This window comes from Achroia grisella, unplaced genomic scaffold (genome assembly GCF_030625045.1).
Source record: "Achroia grisella isolate CSIRO2021 unplaced genomic scaffold, CSIRO_AGI_Agris_v1 utg874, whole genome shotgun sequence".
NCBI classification, from domain to species: domain Eukaryota; kingdom Metazoa; phylum Arthropoda; class Insecta; order Lepidoptera; family Pyralidae; genus Achroia; species Achroia grisella.
In genome coordinates, this window is record NW_026713051.1 from 839,870 (window position 1) to 857,520 (window position 17,651).

The 17,651-nt window shown below is 32.3% G+C and overlaps 1 protein-coding gene across 1 annotated transcript in view; it reads left to right on the top strand.

Annotated features, from left to right (window-relative positions):
* LOC131853045 (cationic amino acid transporter 3) overlaps nt 1–15,663 on the top strand; it is a 245,833-nt gene extending 230,170 nt beyond the window's left edge. Inside the window, exons 13-21 of the mRNA XM_059203838.1 lie at nt 6,400–6,455; nt 6,605–6,705; nt 7,303–7,446; nt 11,200–11,371; nt 12,448–12,575; nt 12,794–12,992; nt 13,782–13,784; nt 15,170–15,259; nt 15,576–15,663. Coding sequence (XP_059059821.1) covers nt 6,400–6,455; nt 6,605–6,705; nt 7,303–7,446; nt 11,200–11,371; nt 12,448–12,575; nt 12,794–12,992; nt 13,782–13,784; nt 15,170–15,259; nt 15,576–15,663 — 981 coding nt within the window. The remainder of the gene's footprint in view (nt 1–6,399; nt 6,456–6,604; nt 6,706–7,302; nt 7,447–11,199; nt 11,372–12,447; nt 12,576–12,793; nt 12,993–13,781; nt 13,785–15,169; nt 15,260–15,575) is intronic.
* The last annotated feature ends 1,988 nt before the right edge of the window (nt 15,664–17,651 follow it).

Consider the following 17,651-nt stretch of genomic DNA (forward strand, 5'->3'; position numbering starts at 1 on the left):
ACGTTCGCCCACTGCTCCCCACCCTTGTGTGGGCGTATTATGTTGATGATCGGCTATTTTTGGCCTACACTTGATCAACTTTTGCCGAGAGTTATATGATAGCGACAGGTGTTTTTTTTATTCGATATGTAACATATATCTGGAAGTAGTAATAACTTGACATTGATTTGTTATATTCTTATTCCATCTAAGCGTAATTTATGTAAGTATTATAGGTACATGTTGTATAAAATAGTTCCTGAATGATTTACGCAATAATCACAAGATTCTAACAGTTGACTCTCGCGTATTTAGTTTATATATAGTTTATTAACACGAAATTATTTATTTATTATATTACTAATGTTACCAAAGGAAAACAGTGTGGCATAGATTATATAAATCTATAGTTTTTTTTATGTATTACGGCTCTGGATACAAGTCCTTTTTAGCCCAACTTAACAAATCTATAATTTTATTTATAATTGTATTGCCAACAATCAAGTTTGAAACTTGTATTTATACTATACAATTTTGAGTTGGTATATAATATGATTAAGCAGAACGAAGTTAGACAAAGAAATTTGAACTTATACATTTTTAATTATATAACAATTTGTGAAGTAGTTTTTTCAAATTTTAACCTTTATAATCAGTTTAATGACCCTTTGATTTGCGACATATAAAGTACCTACATTATTGTTAAGTAGTTCTTAATTTCATTAATCTATTTTCATGTAGTTCTCTCAAATTCAACTTCATCATCTCGATGATCAATAGTGATGATTCTACATGACCGTATTGACGGCATTATATTTTTTATAAGCATCTTCTAGAATTCCCTTACCAATTCAGTATCATCCACGCCTGTTAAAAGAAAGAAAACTTGCTTACGAATACCATGCTCGAAAATATCTTTTGAGGTCAATTGATGGTGTTGCACTTATAGATATATACTTATAGATACTCATTTTATTACAGTTTCTTCCTATGATCTACGTTTATAGAATAGAATTGAATAGAAAATCATTTATTCAAATAAACTTACATTGAAGCACTTTTGAATAGTCATTACATTTTTTTTAATCTACCGCTCGTTCGGAAAGCTGTCTCATCACAAGAAGAACGAGCAAGAAACTTGCGTGTTGCTCTTTTAAATAATTTTATTATTACTTTACATTTTTAAGTTTAAGTGTGTTAATACAAACCACCAATTAGCACTAATTCAATTAAATACTCAAAAAGAAAAAATATTGATAATATTTATTTATAATAAATATTTATGTATTTTACAATCAATAATATTATTAACATACTTTATTGAAATTTATTTCTTTTTAATTACAAACTATATTATTACTATCATCATTACATAGTATAAAAGAAAGTCGCTGTCGCTGACTGTCCCAATGTGTGCTTAAATCTTTAAAACTACGCAACTGATTTTCATGCGGTTGTTTTTTTAATACATAGAGTGATTCAATAGGAAGGTTTATATATATAATACATGTACACTCACTGGTGCGAATCGTAAAAGAGGTTTACTAAGGTTACCAGAGAGAACATAAAGTATCGTGGATTATATAAATGTATAGTTTTATTTTTAATTAATATTTGACCCAAAAAGTTAGTGCTGGCTGGTAGTTTGTATTCACACATTTCGACTTGTAAATGTAAACTTACAAGGCTTATTGAAAAGAGCAACAAGTTTCTTGCTCGTTCTTCTTGTGATTAGACAGCTTTCCGAACGAGTGGTGGATAAAAAACAAATTGTTATGACTATTCAAAAGTGCTTAAATTAATTTTTATTTGAATAAATGATTTTCTATTCTATTCTATTCTATTCTAATTGTATTGCGGACGGGCGCCACCCTTACGAGACCGAAACGGAAGTGAGCGAATGCAACCACCTGTTGAGTTAAAATGTTACTCTAAAAAAAGTGGTTGCACAGTCTCGATATAAAATGGTTTTATTTTAAGTGAGGCGTTCGTGGCGGATGGAAAATGTTAAAATATTTCTCTTGTAACGTTTTAACGAGTATCAAGTTCATACTGCGGGGTACGATAAAATCTTTCACGGCAATTTTTAAAGATTCTCATCCGGTTTGTCACTTGGGAAAACATCGTCTACAAAATGAGCGAAAGCTGGTAATTTCATTTATATACGGGTAGTATGTACGTGACTTTGTTATACAAAGATTATTATAGTCATATACATACATAATATCCTGATTAGATGATATATTATCGTATTCAGATCATATAATATCGTGTTTAGATTACACAATATATGTAACAGTAAAATAAAATATTGTAATGAGTAAAAATTGTGATTGTTACAGCCTATACTGTAAATACTATAAATGACGTAGTGGTGTAACTTAAAATAGTCGTGCACGCTACAAATCTTGTGGCGGGATGGTAGGCCGGGTAAATGTGCTCCCTCTAATATGCAGTGCAATGATGGCTGGTTTGTCCGTCATACTCGTGAACGGGTGCTGCTTGTGGGGACATGTCTGTTCGGGTTACGATTGATTAGACTATTTGCTTTTGATTTGAATTTATAAATGAAACTGTATTATTGTAAACATGTACAACATTTATTTGAAAAGAATACAAGCTGAGTTTCTTATCAGTTCTTATCTCGAAATCAATCCTTACTGACGGTAGATTTAACATATCATAAGAGTCTGAAATAGACCTACATGAATAAAGATATATTGAATATGAATTTGAATGTCAAATATACATATAAACATATACTAAGTGATAAAAATAAGCAAGTTTTAAAAACAAATCACTTCACCATTGCCACGATACAAATACGACAAATTTATTTAATTTAGCCTTTGGAGACCATATTTCTAATAATATTGCACTCACTAGTTTCTAATATTCAAGCATCTGTGAATATTTAACGCAGTTAAGTGTGAATATTGGTTCAGTATACATATTTATGAAGTCGTCGCGTATCATAACAGCAGAACTGCAGCGGCAAAGGAAATAAACCAAACAGATCATCGCGAAATCCTTGACAGGCCCTGTCTAAGGAGATGCAATAGTATATTAGGTGTTCTATAAAGGTATTTCTATAGAAGGAAAAGTAATATAATTGACGTTTAATATTTTTTTGCGAAGAGATATCACTTGGCTTAATAATTCTGGGTAATTTATAAGAAAACAAGTCACATTTCCACCTCAGATAATGTGCGTAGATATTCATAATATTGAATTACAAAACGAAATTGCTAATTTAACATGCAGCAGAAATTTATTGATTTTCATACTTGTGGACGCGTGCTGCTTGTAAGAAGTGCTCTAAGTACTATGACTAATTTACTCTTATGTCTTTATGTATTTATTGAATTATTGGATTCACTAAATACATAAAGACATAACAGATCGAAAATAGATTTATTTTGAAAATTGATTTGGAAAAATAATTGATTTATTGAATTAGTGCTACTTAATAGTTTGTATTCACACACTTCAACTTAAAAATGTAAAGTAACAACGAAAATATTGACGACCTCGGTGATCTAGTGGTCTAGCACATCGCTTTACGACCGATGGTCACGGGTTCGATTCCGGCACGGCACAAACATTTGCATTTATGAGTATGATTGTTTTTATCGGTCTGGATGTTTTCTATGTATAATATATATGTATTTACAAAAAAAAATCTATGTATCAGTTATCTATTACCCATAACACAAGCTTTAACTAGCTTAACTTGGGCCTAGATGGCGCTGTGTGAATTGTCCTGAAATTATTATAAATATTTAAAAGAGCAACACGCAAGTTTATTTCTCACTCACTCTTCAGTGGTAGATTGAAAAAAAGCCTGATGACTATTCAAAAGTGCTTCAATATGAGTTTATTTGAATATATCATTTTCTATTCTATTTTAAAAACATACGTAATTATTTTGTCAATACAAAGTGCACTATTAATATCCATTAGTACTAAATGGACACATAGCTTTTAGCATTGAGTGTCGTCGATTTTGCGGCTGCATTGATTTCATCGCTATTTCGAAATTGCGTTTTAGCAACTACATATACATCGTTGATCGATACGTGTATGTTAAAATAACACATTTTAGCTCTAGCGTCGTCGTAGTCGTTAAAATCTCACGTTTTAGCTTCTGTATCGATAACATAAACATCGGACAGACAAAATGAACAATAGCCCGTCACATTGCTGAACATATAAAAGCTATTAAAAACAACGATCCACGGAAATCAGCCATAGCGGAACACTTGTTGGGATCGGGACCCAATCACTGGATTGAACTACACCAACCAAAAGTATTAACATCAGAACGGCATTATATCCCAAGAATGGTTAGAGAGGCCATTGAAATACAGAAATATAAAAAATTCAATCGAGAAGACGGTTATAGGCTCTCTAATGCCTGGAATCCAGTGATTGGTTTAATTAAACAAAAACAAAAAACGCGATCGAAAAGTGTATTAAATGTATGTAAAGATACTGTGAGTATAGTTTGCCGAGATGAATATCGAGCAAGAAAAGAAGACGTGTGAAGGTAGACGCATATGTCTGCCCATAAAATGATTTCATTTCCATCTACCCGCTGCTCTTCAGTTTACCCGTGATCATGGTGGTTGAAACACTACAGAAATATCGGGAACTCAGCAAATAAATATAAAACGTGGTAAGATCCCGAGATTTTTACTAATTATACGTATAAATACTGAAGTTTAAAACAGTATATAACATAAACTCATTTATTTTCGCTTGCTTGGATAAATGAGTTTCTGTCATCAATATATATCGAGTGCACGTTATTTGCGTAGGATGCAGTGACTACATCAAATTTCTAAATAACGAAGGCATCATAGTTACCGGGATTGCGTGTACGGATTAATGCATCGGATTAATAACATCGGACGCGACATCAAGTTTCTGAAAACCAATTAAATTAAACGACGTATATCAAAATTGCGGTGGATGCTGCAGCCGATACATTCATTTTGAAACATACTCATATAACCGATAACTTTACAATTATTTAACATGTTTAGATGATTATTTAGAAATTATACTTGTATATATTACTAGCTACGCGCCCCGGCTTCGCACGGGTGCACTTGTATTATATATATAAATTCCTTCCTCTTGAATAACTCTATCTAGTACAAATACCGCTTCAAAATCCGTTGCATAGTTTTAAAGATTTAAGCATATATAGGGATGGACAGACAGCGACAGCGACTTTGTTTTATACTATGTAATGAAGTATGATTTATTTATTTATTTAAACATTTATCAGTGTACATTTTTGATGCTGACTTCTAAACTAGCGGGAGCTGTATATCAGGAGTCAGTTCCATCCCAAAACCAAGATTACAGTTTTAATTTCCATGTAAAATTAGGAGTAAACTTAATTATTATTTTATTCTATTTAGGTTTTGTTTGTGTGTGTATGTATTGATAGATACTCGTTTTTCGGTGGATAAAACAGCGCTTTATACCCAGATAGTTGATGATTACAATATACATTTGTACTACATGACTATTGTCGCAAATGATTCGTCCACAATTCAAAGTTATATTTGCGACAGTTACGACATCTACATCACAAACAGTTTCATTATTTGGTAGCTCACGTCTTGTTTTTTATTTACACTAGTATATGTGTTTTTTCTTCTTATTATTTATTTATCTATCTGTTTAAACAGAGTCAAGCGTTGTCGTCATTGTGAACACAACACTTACTATGGCAACATTAAAATATTGAATAGAATAGAATAGAAAATCATTTATGAAACAAACTTAATTTAAGCACTTTTGAATAGTCATAGTTATCATTCTTTTCATCTACCGCTCATTCGGATAGCTCCCTCATCACAAGAAGAACGATAAAGAAACTTGCGTGTTGCTCTTTTAAATAATCAATGTAACTTTACATTTCCAATTCGAATACAAACCACCAACTCGCACTAATTTATTAGGGTCAGATATTAAATAGACAATAGGATTAAAACAGTCAAAATGATTAGAGCAGACCAGACCCTACAAGCAGCACTAGTTCACGAGTATTACGTATGAGCCAGTACGTCACTGCGCTCAACCATATTTAGGATTGGATTGAGTTATACCAATATTTGATCTTCTCTGTCATTCCTACTAATGTCGATCTCTAAATTAGTTATTGTATTATAACAGCATATTTTTAGATACATATTTGGAAAGCAGTAATATAGCAGAATGAAATATAAAACAATATAAGGAACTATAAGTTTAGAATAGAAAATATTTACATTTCTGATTAGCCAGTTACAACGTTACTTAATCAGAATTTCTTAATTGGAGTCGCTTAATTAAAAATCAATTTTTTATTATAGTAACACATATAGACATACCAACATGTTAATTATGTTTCAGGGCTGCCAGACACATATGATGCCGTCTACAAGCCAACGGGTCATGGTGCGCCGAGTCACTCGAAGGTAACCGAAATGCGTAGCGAAATCCTTTTATTTTTTTTTATTCATATTCATTTATTTTAGCTACGCGAAAGGCCGGCTGATCATTATTTCTTTTATTTTGTAGTTTTAAATTAATCCTTAATGTAAGTTAAGCGTAAGTGTGTTCACAGCTCACCTGACTCTGATGATTCACTGCCTGGTGATGAGAGCGAGGAATACGGAAGAGATGACGCGTTCCTGATGAATGCGCACACAGAGAATAAGTTTTACGGTAAACACATTCATTTATTAATATTGATGCACTGAATTAGAAGTATATTATACTGCATGTCGTATTAATTTATGAGTTAGGTACTTATATATTCTATGAAATTGCGTGAGATATTGCTAATTGCGATTTTATAGTAATTTGCTAAGATGCTAGCGATCCATTAGCACAATTTAATATCTCATTCGACTAATAGACATGAGTATAGGTTCTCTTTGGGGGATTTTTTATATACAAATGAAGTCAGGCTATACTGTTTATTTATAAATTTGTTAATATTTAGTATGCCTATCCATCTTCTCTGTGTATATAGTTATTTTGTGTTCATATAAGTGCTCGTAATAGTATTTTATTTATATGTCGAATTTTTGTTATTTTTTAATTATTATACTTATATATACTTCTTATTATTATATTATATTCTTATTAAAACTTATTAATATTTATTTATTCCACAATATCTTGTGTTCCGGAGTTTCTATAATTAAAATCGAGATTTTTTTTTTCATTTACTTGTGCGATAAAATTCTGAAATCATGCATATATTTTTCATATATATTTATAGGTATATTGTACATTAATATAATGATCTGATCTCAGGTGCTGTGCCAGGTGGCTCATGCGGGAGTTCTTCTCGCTGTGGTCGATTCTTTGATGCCTTGTACCGGCAACTCCATGCTATGTCCTACTTGTGCCCTGGACTGTTCCCTTGGGTTGACTGCGGCCCAGCTACTTACCACTCAGGTGCAAACAAACCCAGAAAATATAAAAATATTACTGATATATATATATATCTATAATATAAAAATATACTAAACATTTCATATGCACTAATCTCCTGAGGAAATACTTAGATGGGTTACTTAAGACAGTAATCTAATAAAATTCTCGTGTCACAGATTTCGTGTTTATACTCCTCCGCAACGGCTTGACCGATTTTGATGAAATTTTATATATATATTCAATAGGTTTGAGAATAGGTTTTTAACTAATTTTTATACCCCTAAGTGTAAGGGTTCACCCTGAAAAAAAATTTTCGACAATATTTTTTTTATTATGCAGCATCAAAAATATATCAACCCTAAAAATAAATATACAACTCTAATTATAAATAGCGATTTTAATTTATATGGCAAAACAACGGTTACCGGGACAGCTATATTAAGATTTCCATTAGAATAAAGTTTGTTCATGCCTTAATTTAGTAGAAACAAAGTTACTTCCACATTTATAAGCCTTGATCGCGACTACTCTACATAACATTCTTTAGGTTCAGTGACATAATTACTTAAGACTAAAAGACATATGACAGCTGACTGTGTAAATCAACATTAGAGTAGTATCAGCAGTAGCAAGAGATGTTAGTCTCTTTTTTTCGGGCTACTCTAATGCTATTGGCCGCTGCTGGCCTTTACAGCATCACCGGACGACAGGGGGCGAGTGCAGATGGCACCCCAAACCCGCAGAAGGACTTATGGAGCGGCTGAAGGCCAACTCTCGCCTGACGGATACGACTTTAGTCTGAGTACACCGCTAGGGGTCTTAACCTTAGCTCAGGCCATCGTAATTTCCATTGGATTGGGGGGAGTTTTTTTTTTGTATGTAATAATGTAATGTGACGGGTTCACCATTGAACCCGCCTGCGCTATCGGTTTATGCTGGCGGGGCACCAGTGGAGGGTGATATGAGCATTCGGTCAGGTCAGTTAGCCCATCGTGACAAATTCACCATTAATTTATCACGATGTTTTCCAGGGGGAACCGCGTGGATGTCAACCTGAAATAATACATTGATAGCAATGGGTCAAGAGTCCATATTACTTACAATCCCCTTTCCCCCTATCGAAGGGGAGTCTGTCATCTCACAATAGATGTTCTTTGTATACACAGCTACTACTCCTACCTACAAACTTTGTCGCACCGGTAGTGGTTAAGTGTAAGCCGAAGACAGTAACCATTTTATACAAATCCATTCATTAGTCGGGCATGTTTGTACACAGTGGAAATGGTACAGAAACTGACTCACTTTGCCATACAAATTCCTAGTAAGGATGTGCACTTAGGTACATTAAACCACGCTCTCAACTCCAATTCAAATTAGTGTGTTCACTCACAGTCGAAAATGCTGTAGTACGTATTTATACAGACTAAGGTCTGTAGACAGTTGTATTTTAGAATTAAATCACATTTAAACATTGCGTTTACGAATGAAATTTCAAATAAATTTATGAATTTAGTTAACAAAGACTACGATTATGTATTCAATTTGCGTTTAGAATAGAGGCATTGAAAATTAGATGCATTTATCAGAAATTTGTTGAGCTTTAATTATACAGATAACAAAACCGGAATCTGAATTATTTGGGAATGGTTTTCAAATTTCTTGAACGAATTAATAAGAAAATATTCACTATAAATGTGCTTATTTCCTAACTTTAATTGTGTAAATTTTAAAAACGCAGGTAGCAGACTACATAATCTGCTAAATATTAAAGTTACTGTATTACTGTACGACATTAAACTACTTATATAAAAGGTCAAACTGTAATATTACTAAATTATTTTAATGTATCAATTAACCTATATCATTACATAGTATAAAACAAAGTCGCTGTCGCTGTCTATCCCAACGTATGGTTAAATCTTACAAAAGCAATTTTGAAGCGGTTTTTTTAATAGATAGAGTGTTTCAAGAGAAATGTTTATATATATAATACATGTACACCCATGCGAAGCCGGGGTGGGTAGCTATGGTAATCTTTATTACTGTGAATCCATTGCATTCCAAACATATTACATTTTCTGTAACTATTATTACATATAGGTAATTTATGTAACATGAAAATAAAGAAAATGTAACAAAAGCAAATTGTTATCCGCTATATATAGCAGTTGTTTGTAGTATTTATAAAGATTGAATCAACTTGAACGTGACCTGTTCTAATCATAGAAAAGGTCGCTAGTTATCGATGGATATAAAGCCAACTTAACCCGCCCTTAACCTCGTCTGTGCAGTTTAACGTCAAATAATAGCATCTTTTATTCTTCTGTCTATCCTATAGAGTGATAAGGAAATTAGTTTTAAATCTCTTCTATTGGAACAAAATGACATTTTCAATTCCACGACTTGATCTTATTCGAATCTCTGTCATATTTGAATGACTTTTAATATATTTTCTCTCATATTTGCAGTATGTATGACTATTTCCAGTATACTAAATGTTGCATGTAATCCTTTATGGAGATATTCAGTGCATATATAGCAGGAAATGTAATTTAATTTGATTCTCAAGACAGTTGTACATTAACTGTTACTTAGGAAAAAAAAACACTAATTTTAAATGTGATTCCATTTCACGATTCGAATCTCTGTCATATTTGAATTACTTTTAGGTAATTGAACTTTTAATGTATTTTCTTCCATATTTGCAGTATGTATAACTATTTCCAGTATACTAAATGTTGCATGTAATCCTTTATGGAGATATTCAGTGCATATATAGCAGGAAATGCAATTTAATCTGGACCTCAAGACAGTTGTACATTAACTGTTACTTAGCAAAAGGAACATTAATTTTAAATGTGATGGATAACGCTTTTTATTCTAAAATCATCATTCCTAATACTGTCCCTTAATCCATTACATTTAAATAACATACATATACATATAAAACAATACAGTCTTTTAAGCAGTCGTTGCTTAATTAGATGATACGTCTAAAGGCTAAATATCTGGTGATAAATAAGGAAAGAGGACCCTGATAATCAAAATGAAAGGATTCCATTGTTTGCACGAGTAGCGCTGTCAGCAGGATTCAAGTGCATTAAATCCAGCACCACTCAGAAACATCAGTTTCTGCCAAAATTTCGCCACATGAACACACACAAAAAACTTATCCGAAATTATTTCCTACTAAAATCCTAATTACCAATTCTATTCGGACATATGCCTTTATTCTAAAATCAATGAAAAGTATGAAATACTAAGAATATAATCGGGTTATGTATCTAATTTAATGAAAGCAACATTATCATGTATTTTACTTGCCAACAATTCTTAATTTTCTATGTACCATCTGAGATTTGCAGTTATAAGATCAATTTTACGGTTTCCAAATACAACTATTAAATGGTAGCTAGTTATAATAAATGATAATATAATCGCATTATCTAATTAAGACTTGTTTCAGCTATTACATATCAGTTAGTACCTGCTCAATTTGAGAACATTCAGTTTTATAATGTTCCGTATTACATTATTGCATGCTAGCTGCACCCGCTGTTTTAGCCGCCTGAAATTTATAGCCTATATATTATTCTGATGTATAAGCTATATCACTATAAAGTTTCATCAAAATTCGTTCACTAGTTTTTCCGTGATATAACAACAAACATATATCTATACTCACAAAGTTTTGCGTTTATAATTATAATATTAATAGGAAATCATCTGTAATTATGTTATAATATGCTAATTGTGATATTATATTAATTTCAGGAATATTTGTCATTAAATCTGTGGGAGTGATGTACGGTCTGATAATCTTATTCGATATATTCGCGGCGTATGGCAACCCAGGCACTTCGACATTCACGACTGTCGTCATGTGCTTACTCCTCTTGGGGATCATAACCATTCTGCTCATCATATCGAGGAAACCGCAAAATCGGTAAGAATAATCACACTGCAAAATGGGTTGATAGTTTTAAAAGTAATGTGTTATTCATTTCTGTATGTTCTAAGTTGCAACTAGGGGAACAAAGCCTGTATATAGTAATAAAGGAGTCCCAAATGTATCTTTATAAAGTTCGGAGGCTCATAGTTTGCGTTTCTGACAGGTCAGGATCGAATGGGCAGAACTTTGAATGACTTTGAACTGACGTACAATTTACGCAAACAACACTGTTCGAAGGTTATATTGTCACATCACTGCAAAAACAAACAGTTGACATAACCTTGTATCAGCGCAGTTGGAATAGGTTTGACTTTTAAAAACTATTGTGTTTATAATTTTTAAGTAGTTAATAGTAAAGTAATAATAATTTTAGCCCAAAATTAATACGTTTATTTATAAATTGGAATAATTGTTAATGTTCTATGGTTAATATATAGAAATAAATGATATTTATAATTTTGGCGTAAATTGTACGTCAATTCAAAGTTACATCGCCCATTTGATTTAGACCTGTCCTAAAATCAAACTCGGAGCGGCTGGACTGTAGTAAACTAAATTTTGTTCCACTACAATGTCATTAGTTCGAAATGCATCTAACTACCCTTTCTAGGATAACAGAGAGTAAGAAAAGAATAATTTATATTGACGGCCTCGGTGGTCTAGTGCTATAGCATATCGCTTTATTATCCAATGATCGCGGTTTCGATTCTTCGCACGGTGCAACATTTGTATTCATGAGTATGATTGTTTGTATCGGTCTGGGTGTTTTAGCATCCATAACACAAGCTCTGCTTTGGACTGGCGTTGCGTAAATTGTCTTAAAATATTATATTATTTTAATTCAAATACAAAAATAATTTATTAATGTAACATTTTAGCCGCTTATGAACGTAACATTTTTTATATTATATTTTTTCCCTATCGTTCAGTTCAGTATATAGATTCAATTTAGAACTGGCAAGAAACTTAATTGAATTACTTTTTTTTTAAAGCCAGATTATTTACAATATCCATTTATATAGGTGTCTATGACTAATTAAAGGTTTTAAATTTAAAAAACGTCATTGCAGTGTTGCCTTGATGTACGCTACACCGGGTCTACCGTTTGTTCCCGCCACTGCGATTCTTGTCAACATCTACCTGATTTTGAACTTGTCGATCCTGACTCTGGTCCGCTTCACTATTTGGATGACTCTTGGTAATTTTATTCGATTAAAATCTGGTTAAAATTTTTAGTAATCTTTTCATTACATAGTATAAAACAAAAGTGCTGTCCAGATTTAAGCATACATAGGGACAGACAGCGACAGTGACTTTGTTGTATACTATGTAATGATGATGATGATGATGATGATGATGATGATGATGATGATGATAATGATAATAATAAAAATAATGATAAATATTTGTAATCAGGTTTGGTGATGTACTTCAAATATGGCATCAAAAATTCGACCTTGGAAACTAACCCTCCGGTGATCCCGCCTCCCACGCCACCGACGCCCAGCCCTCTCGAGAGGACCACTCTGCCACCTCCGAGCCCTGCCCGCGCTACTGGCGATCGTAACATCTTTGAAGGCGACGGCGGCGGCAGCGGACTCTATGGCACCCTGGAGTAAGTTTCTTTCATTATACGACAATGCTAGAGACAGTTGAAGAACTTATAACCGATATAGTCTTATTACAAAATTATCTATGAACTATTTCTTTCTCGTTTCAGCTGACCGTTTTATGTCCATTAGTTTATCTGGAAAGATAATGTAAAAGATGTAAGAGTGTAAAGGGTAAGGAGACATGAAAAAGACTGCAATACCAACTATTCAAATTCAAAAATCATTTAATTTTATTAATGTAGGAGGACATTCTATCTGTTCATGAACGTCAAATTTATTATATTGCAAATTTTTCCCCACCGCTGCATCATCCAGTTCAATATAGAGACCCAATTGAGAAGAAGTGCCAAGAAACCAGTTTATTAAAAATGTGTCATATAGGTGTCTAACATTAAATGAAATTCCGGTGCATCGTTTAGTAGGCTGTGAACCATATTATATGGTCATTATGTGACACACGATCATGTTATTTCGTACATTTATATAAAACTAGCTTTTGCCCGCGGCTTCGTTCGCGTTAATTTATCGTCTTAAAGGTGGAATTTATCAAAATCCTTTCTTAGAGGATGCCTACGTCGTAGTATCTTTATGCATACAAAGTCTCAGCTCGATCGGTTTAAAATTGACAAAGTTTCATACAAATTTTCAACCCCTATTTTATCCCTTTGGGGGTAGAATTAATCAAAATCCTTTCTTAGCGGATGCCTACGTCATACCATCTACCTGCATGCCAAATTTCAGCCCGATCCGTCCAGTGGTTTGGGCTGTGCATTGATAGATCACTATGTCAGTCAGTCACCTTTGAGTTATATATATTTAGATACAGAGATGCAGTTTTCCATACACACGACACCGTCATCGCCACTTAATAGATACAGTGATTTATAAGAAGAGAAGACGAGAGGAAGGTTTATATATATAATACACGGGTGTAAACCGGGTAGAGTAGCTAGTTCAAAATAAGGACAAAATAGTGTTTATGTCTCGTAGAGAGTGTATATCTAGGGATTTCGTTGCTACATCTCATTTCGAACCCGTTGAAGCATATAACCAAGCTGCCTGAGACTTAAAGAGATAGATACCGTACCTGCGCGACTTTGTTAGGATCGCTATTAATCTATCGAGCTTTTAGCTAACTAGAACTCTGATCAGTTAACTATTAGACTTGACTAATTCCAATTTCTATCTAATATCATTATCATCATTACATAGTCTATACACCTATACATATAAATAAAATTAGAGTGTCTGTTTGTAATATTGAAATAACAGTTTTTTACTATATGCATATGAATATAAATGCGGTACATACACCAAAATAATATTTTTTACAATTGTAGTCTGTCTGTCTGTCGGTCTGTTTGTTCCGGCTAATCTCTGAAATGGATGGACCGATTTTGACGGAGTTTTTTTGGCAGGTAGCTGATGTAATAAGGAGTAACTTAGGCTTCATTAATTAAAAAAAATATATATTTTGAGAGAAATAATATCCAGGACCTGTAATACATCATGCTATCACGTATTTTTTACAATTGTAGTCTGTCTGTCTGTCGGTCTGTTTGTTCCGGCTAATCTCTGAAATGGCTGGACTGATTTTGACGGAGTTTTTTTGGCAGCTAGCTGATGTAATAAGGAGTAACTTAGGCTTCATTAATTAAAAAAATTTTTTTGAGAAAAATAATATCCAGGACCAGTAATACATCACGCTATCACGTTACATGATAACGTGATAGCGTGATGTATTACAGGTGATGGATACCACACGTGTACTAGGTTCACAACCTCTTTCAGTCTTCCTTCATGATGGTGACTGCAAGTTTTTAAGGACCCGGCAAATTCAAATACAAAAATCATTTATTCATATCGGAAATACGAGCCGCTTATGAACTTAAAATTTTTTACATTAGGATTTTAATTTTTTCCCTACCGCCCAGTTCAGTATATGGATCCAATTGAGAAGAACTGGCAAGAAACTCAATAGAATATATTTTTTTAAAACCAGTTTATTTACAACGTAGGTGTCTATGTCTAACATTAAATGAAATTAATTCCGTGCATGAACAACTATTGCCGTGCACGCTCGTCATTCAAGTAATCGTTTAGTGAGTAATAGGCCTTGCTCAGTAAATGTGATTTAACAGATAGGGCAGGGAAAATAACTCACTGTACTGTATTACAGGTACCCAGACCCACTGCTCACTTGGCATGTAACTGAGCTGGAGCCAGCACAATCCACCAGCCGTAGCAGCACTGCTTACGTCGAATCACGGTAGATATACAATAATAATAATCTCAGGACAATTCACACAGCGCCATTTAGGCCCAAGTTAAACTAGCTAAAGCTTGTGTTAACTGATACAAATACATAGATTTTTTCATAAATACATGGAAAACACCCAGAAAAATACAAACAATCGTGCCCATGAATACAAATATTTGTGTCGTGCGAGGAATCGAACCCGCGACCATCGGACGTAAAGCGGTGTGCTAAACCGCTAGACGGCCGAGGTCGTCAATAACTATTTTTTTCTTACTGTTCCCTTTCAATAGATGTCGTCTTCACAATATAATATTATAATTTACAGCTACAATGCCAAAACCAACAGCACCACCTCCCATACGTCCAGCCGTCCACCATGGGCCTACCCGGACTACGAATCCTGGGATGACTAAATTCCTTCTCATTTCAATTTAAGTACCTTATAATTTGACTCAAGTACACCATTTTATTTGACCATGTCGGTTTAATTTCTTTACTTTAAAATTCTTTAAATAATAATATGTTTTACTTCATATAGTTCTATTATAATTTATAAATTATCTAACTATAATTTATTTACGTTAGAATTCGAAAACTTAATTAATATGCATTCAAATAACTGATTTTTAATGTTGATTATCTTTTATTAATCGTCAAATAGTGATCGTATTTATTTATTTTAGTTTTTTTTTATTCTTTGCCAAATAATATTACTTTGGATACTTCCTTTGGATGTTTCTTTTATTTATTTTTCTTTCCTATTATTTTCTTCTTTTCCTTTAAAATTCCGATAATAATACGTTTATTTATATAGTTTATTATAATTTATATAATCGTAATATGTTAATCATGATTATTAATCATCATAATAATAGATAATAATTGATGTTATTAAAATTATGCGGTCCATAACACCGTAATTAGAGTATAAAATCATAATCAGTAGATATATCTTGATGTTTAAATGTAACAGTTTTTTGATACTTCCTTCTGTATTCCAAGAGAACAATGCTATGTTATATACTATGCAACTAACCAAGAATTGATAGGCAACAGCTTCTGACCATACATATCCCAATTTAATATTATATTGTATTCTTTTAGTTCTGAACTTAACTACAAAATAAGTACAAGTATGAAAAATTCCATGCAAAAAATTTTTTATAACGTTTTCATTTCCTTATGAAATTTCATTTCTAACCATTTATAATGTAATCGTTAAAGTAGATAGGTTGAATAATGGAAGCGTAAGTAGGTCCTTTGGCGAGTGTTGTTCAAGGGTAAACTAATTTATGTAGTTAATTTAAAAATTTAGATATGTGTAACTAATTCTATTAATAGGTTGGTGCTTATACACATTACCAACCAAATGATGCACATTTTTTTAAAACTTAGCTCAAAATTTTTATCGTTCCAAACATATCAAACGAGTTTCGACAAACTGTAAAATAAAAGCGTTCCTTTAAAATTTTTCCTACAAAGTTTGCGAACATGGATTATATATACAATATAATATATAATACAATATTTTGTATGAAAATATTCCTAATCCTTTTAACTGTACATTTCTATATTAAGTATAATTATATATTATTTTTCTGTAAGTTTTAAGAGATTGTTATATTTATAATATCTTTAACTATCTCCCCATATTTGGCCCGTTGTTAAAAGTTAGAATATAGATACAAAAAATTATGTTGGCTTTAGATTAGACCAGAGTGACTATCTGAGTGAATTTGGACAATATGTCGAATGTGTTAATCTACGATACATAGTAACTGAAGCCACGTGATATTTTGTATCTGCATACTACAGTACTGTTATTTAGATTAAATAATTTTATCCTAGACATGTTGCCTTTGTTATAAAAGAACTTTTCAATTAATTTAAAACATTTATATGTTAAAATTTAAAATTGTTCTTATATTTTATTTAAAATCTTTAAATCTGTGTTATTATATTGACGTTAGATATTTAATTAAATGTTATATATATTTTATTTAGTTCAATAACATGTTAAAAGGCAACATATATAATTAATAAAATAATCAACAATATCACAACAGAAAGTCTTCCTATAACTTCTGGTTGATCATCAAACTTTATAACACGAGTAGAAAAACAACTCGTAATGAAACTATTGAAAAAGAAAGTTTAGCTCCACCTGCTGTAACAAATTTTCTTGAATTAAACATCTGAATTTTCGTCGTTCTTCATGAAACATAGAAATTATAATCATAGTTTAAAAACGCGAGACCATAACCCATGTTCAGGGAGCATAGAGCGAGTAACTTTTTTTTATTAATATAAGGCTCTACCGAGTCGAATAGTAATATTATGAATAATAGTAACGACTGTATAATAATATGAACTTATAAAAAGTATAATTATACAATTTATT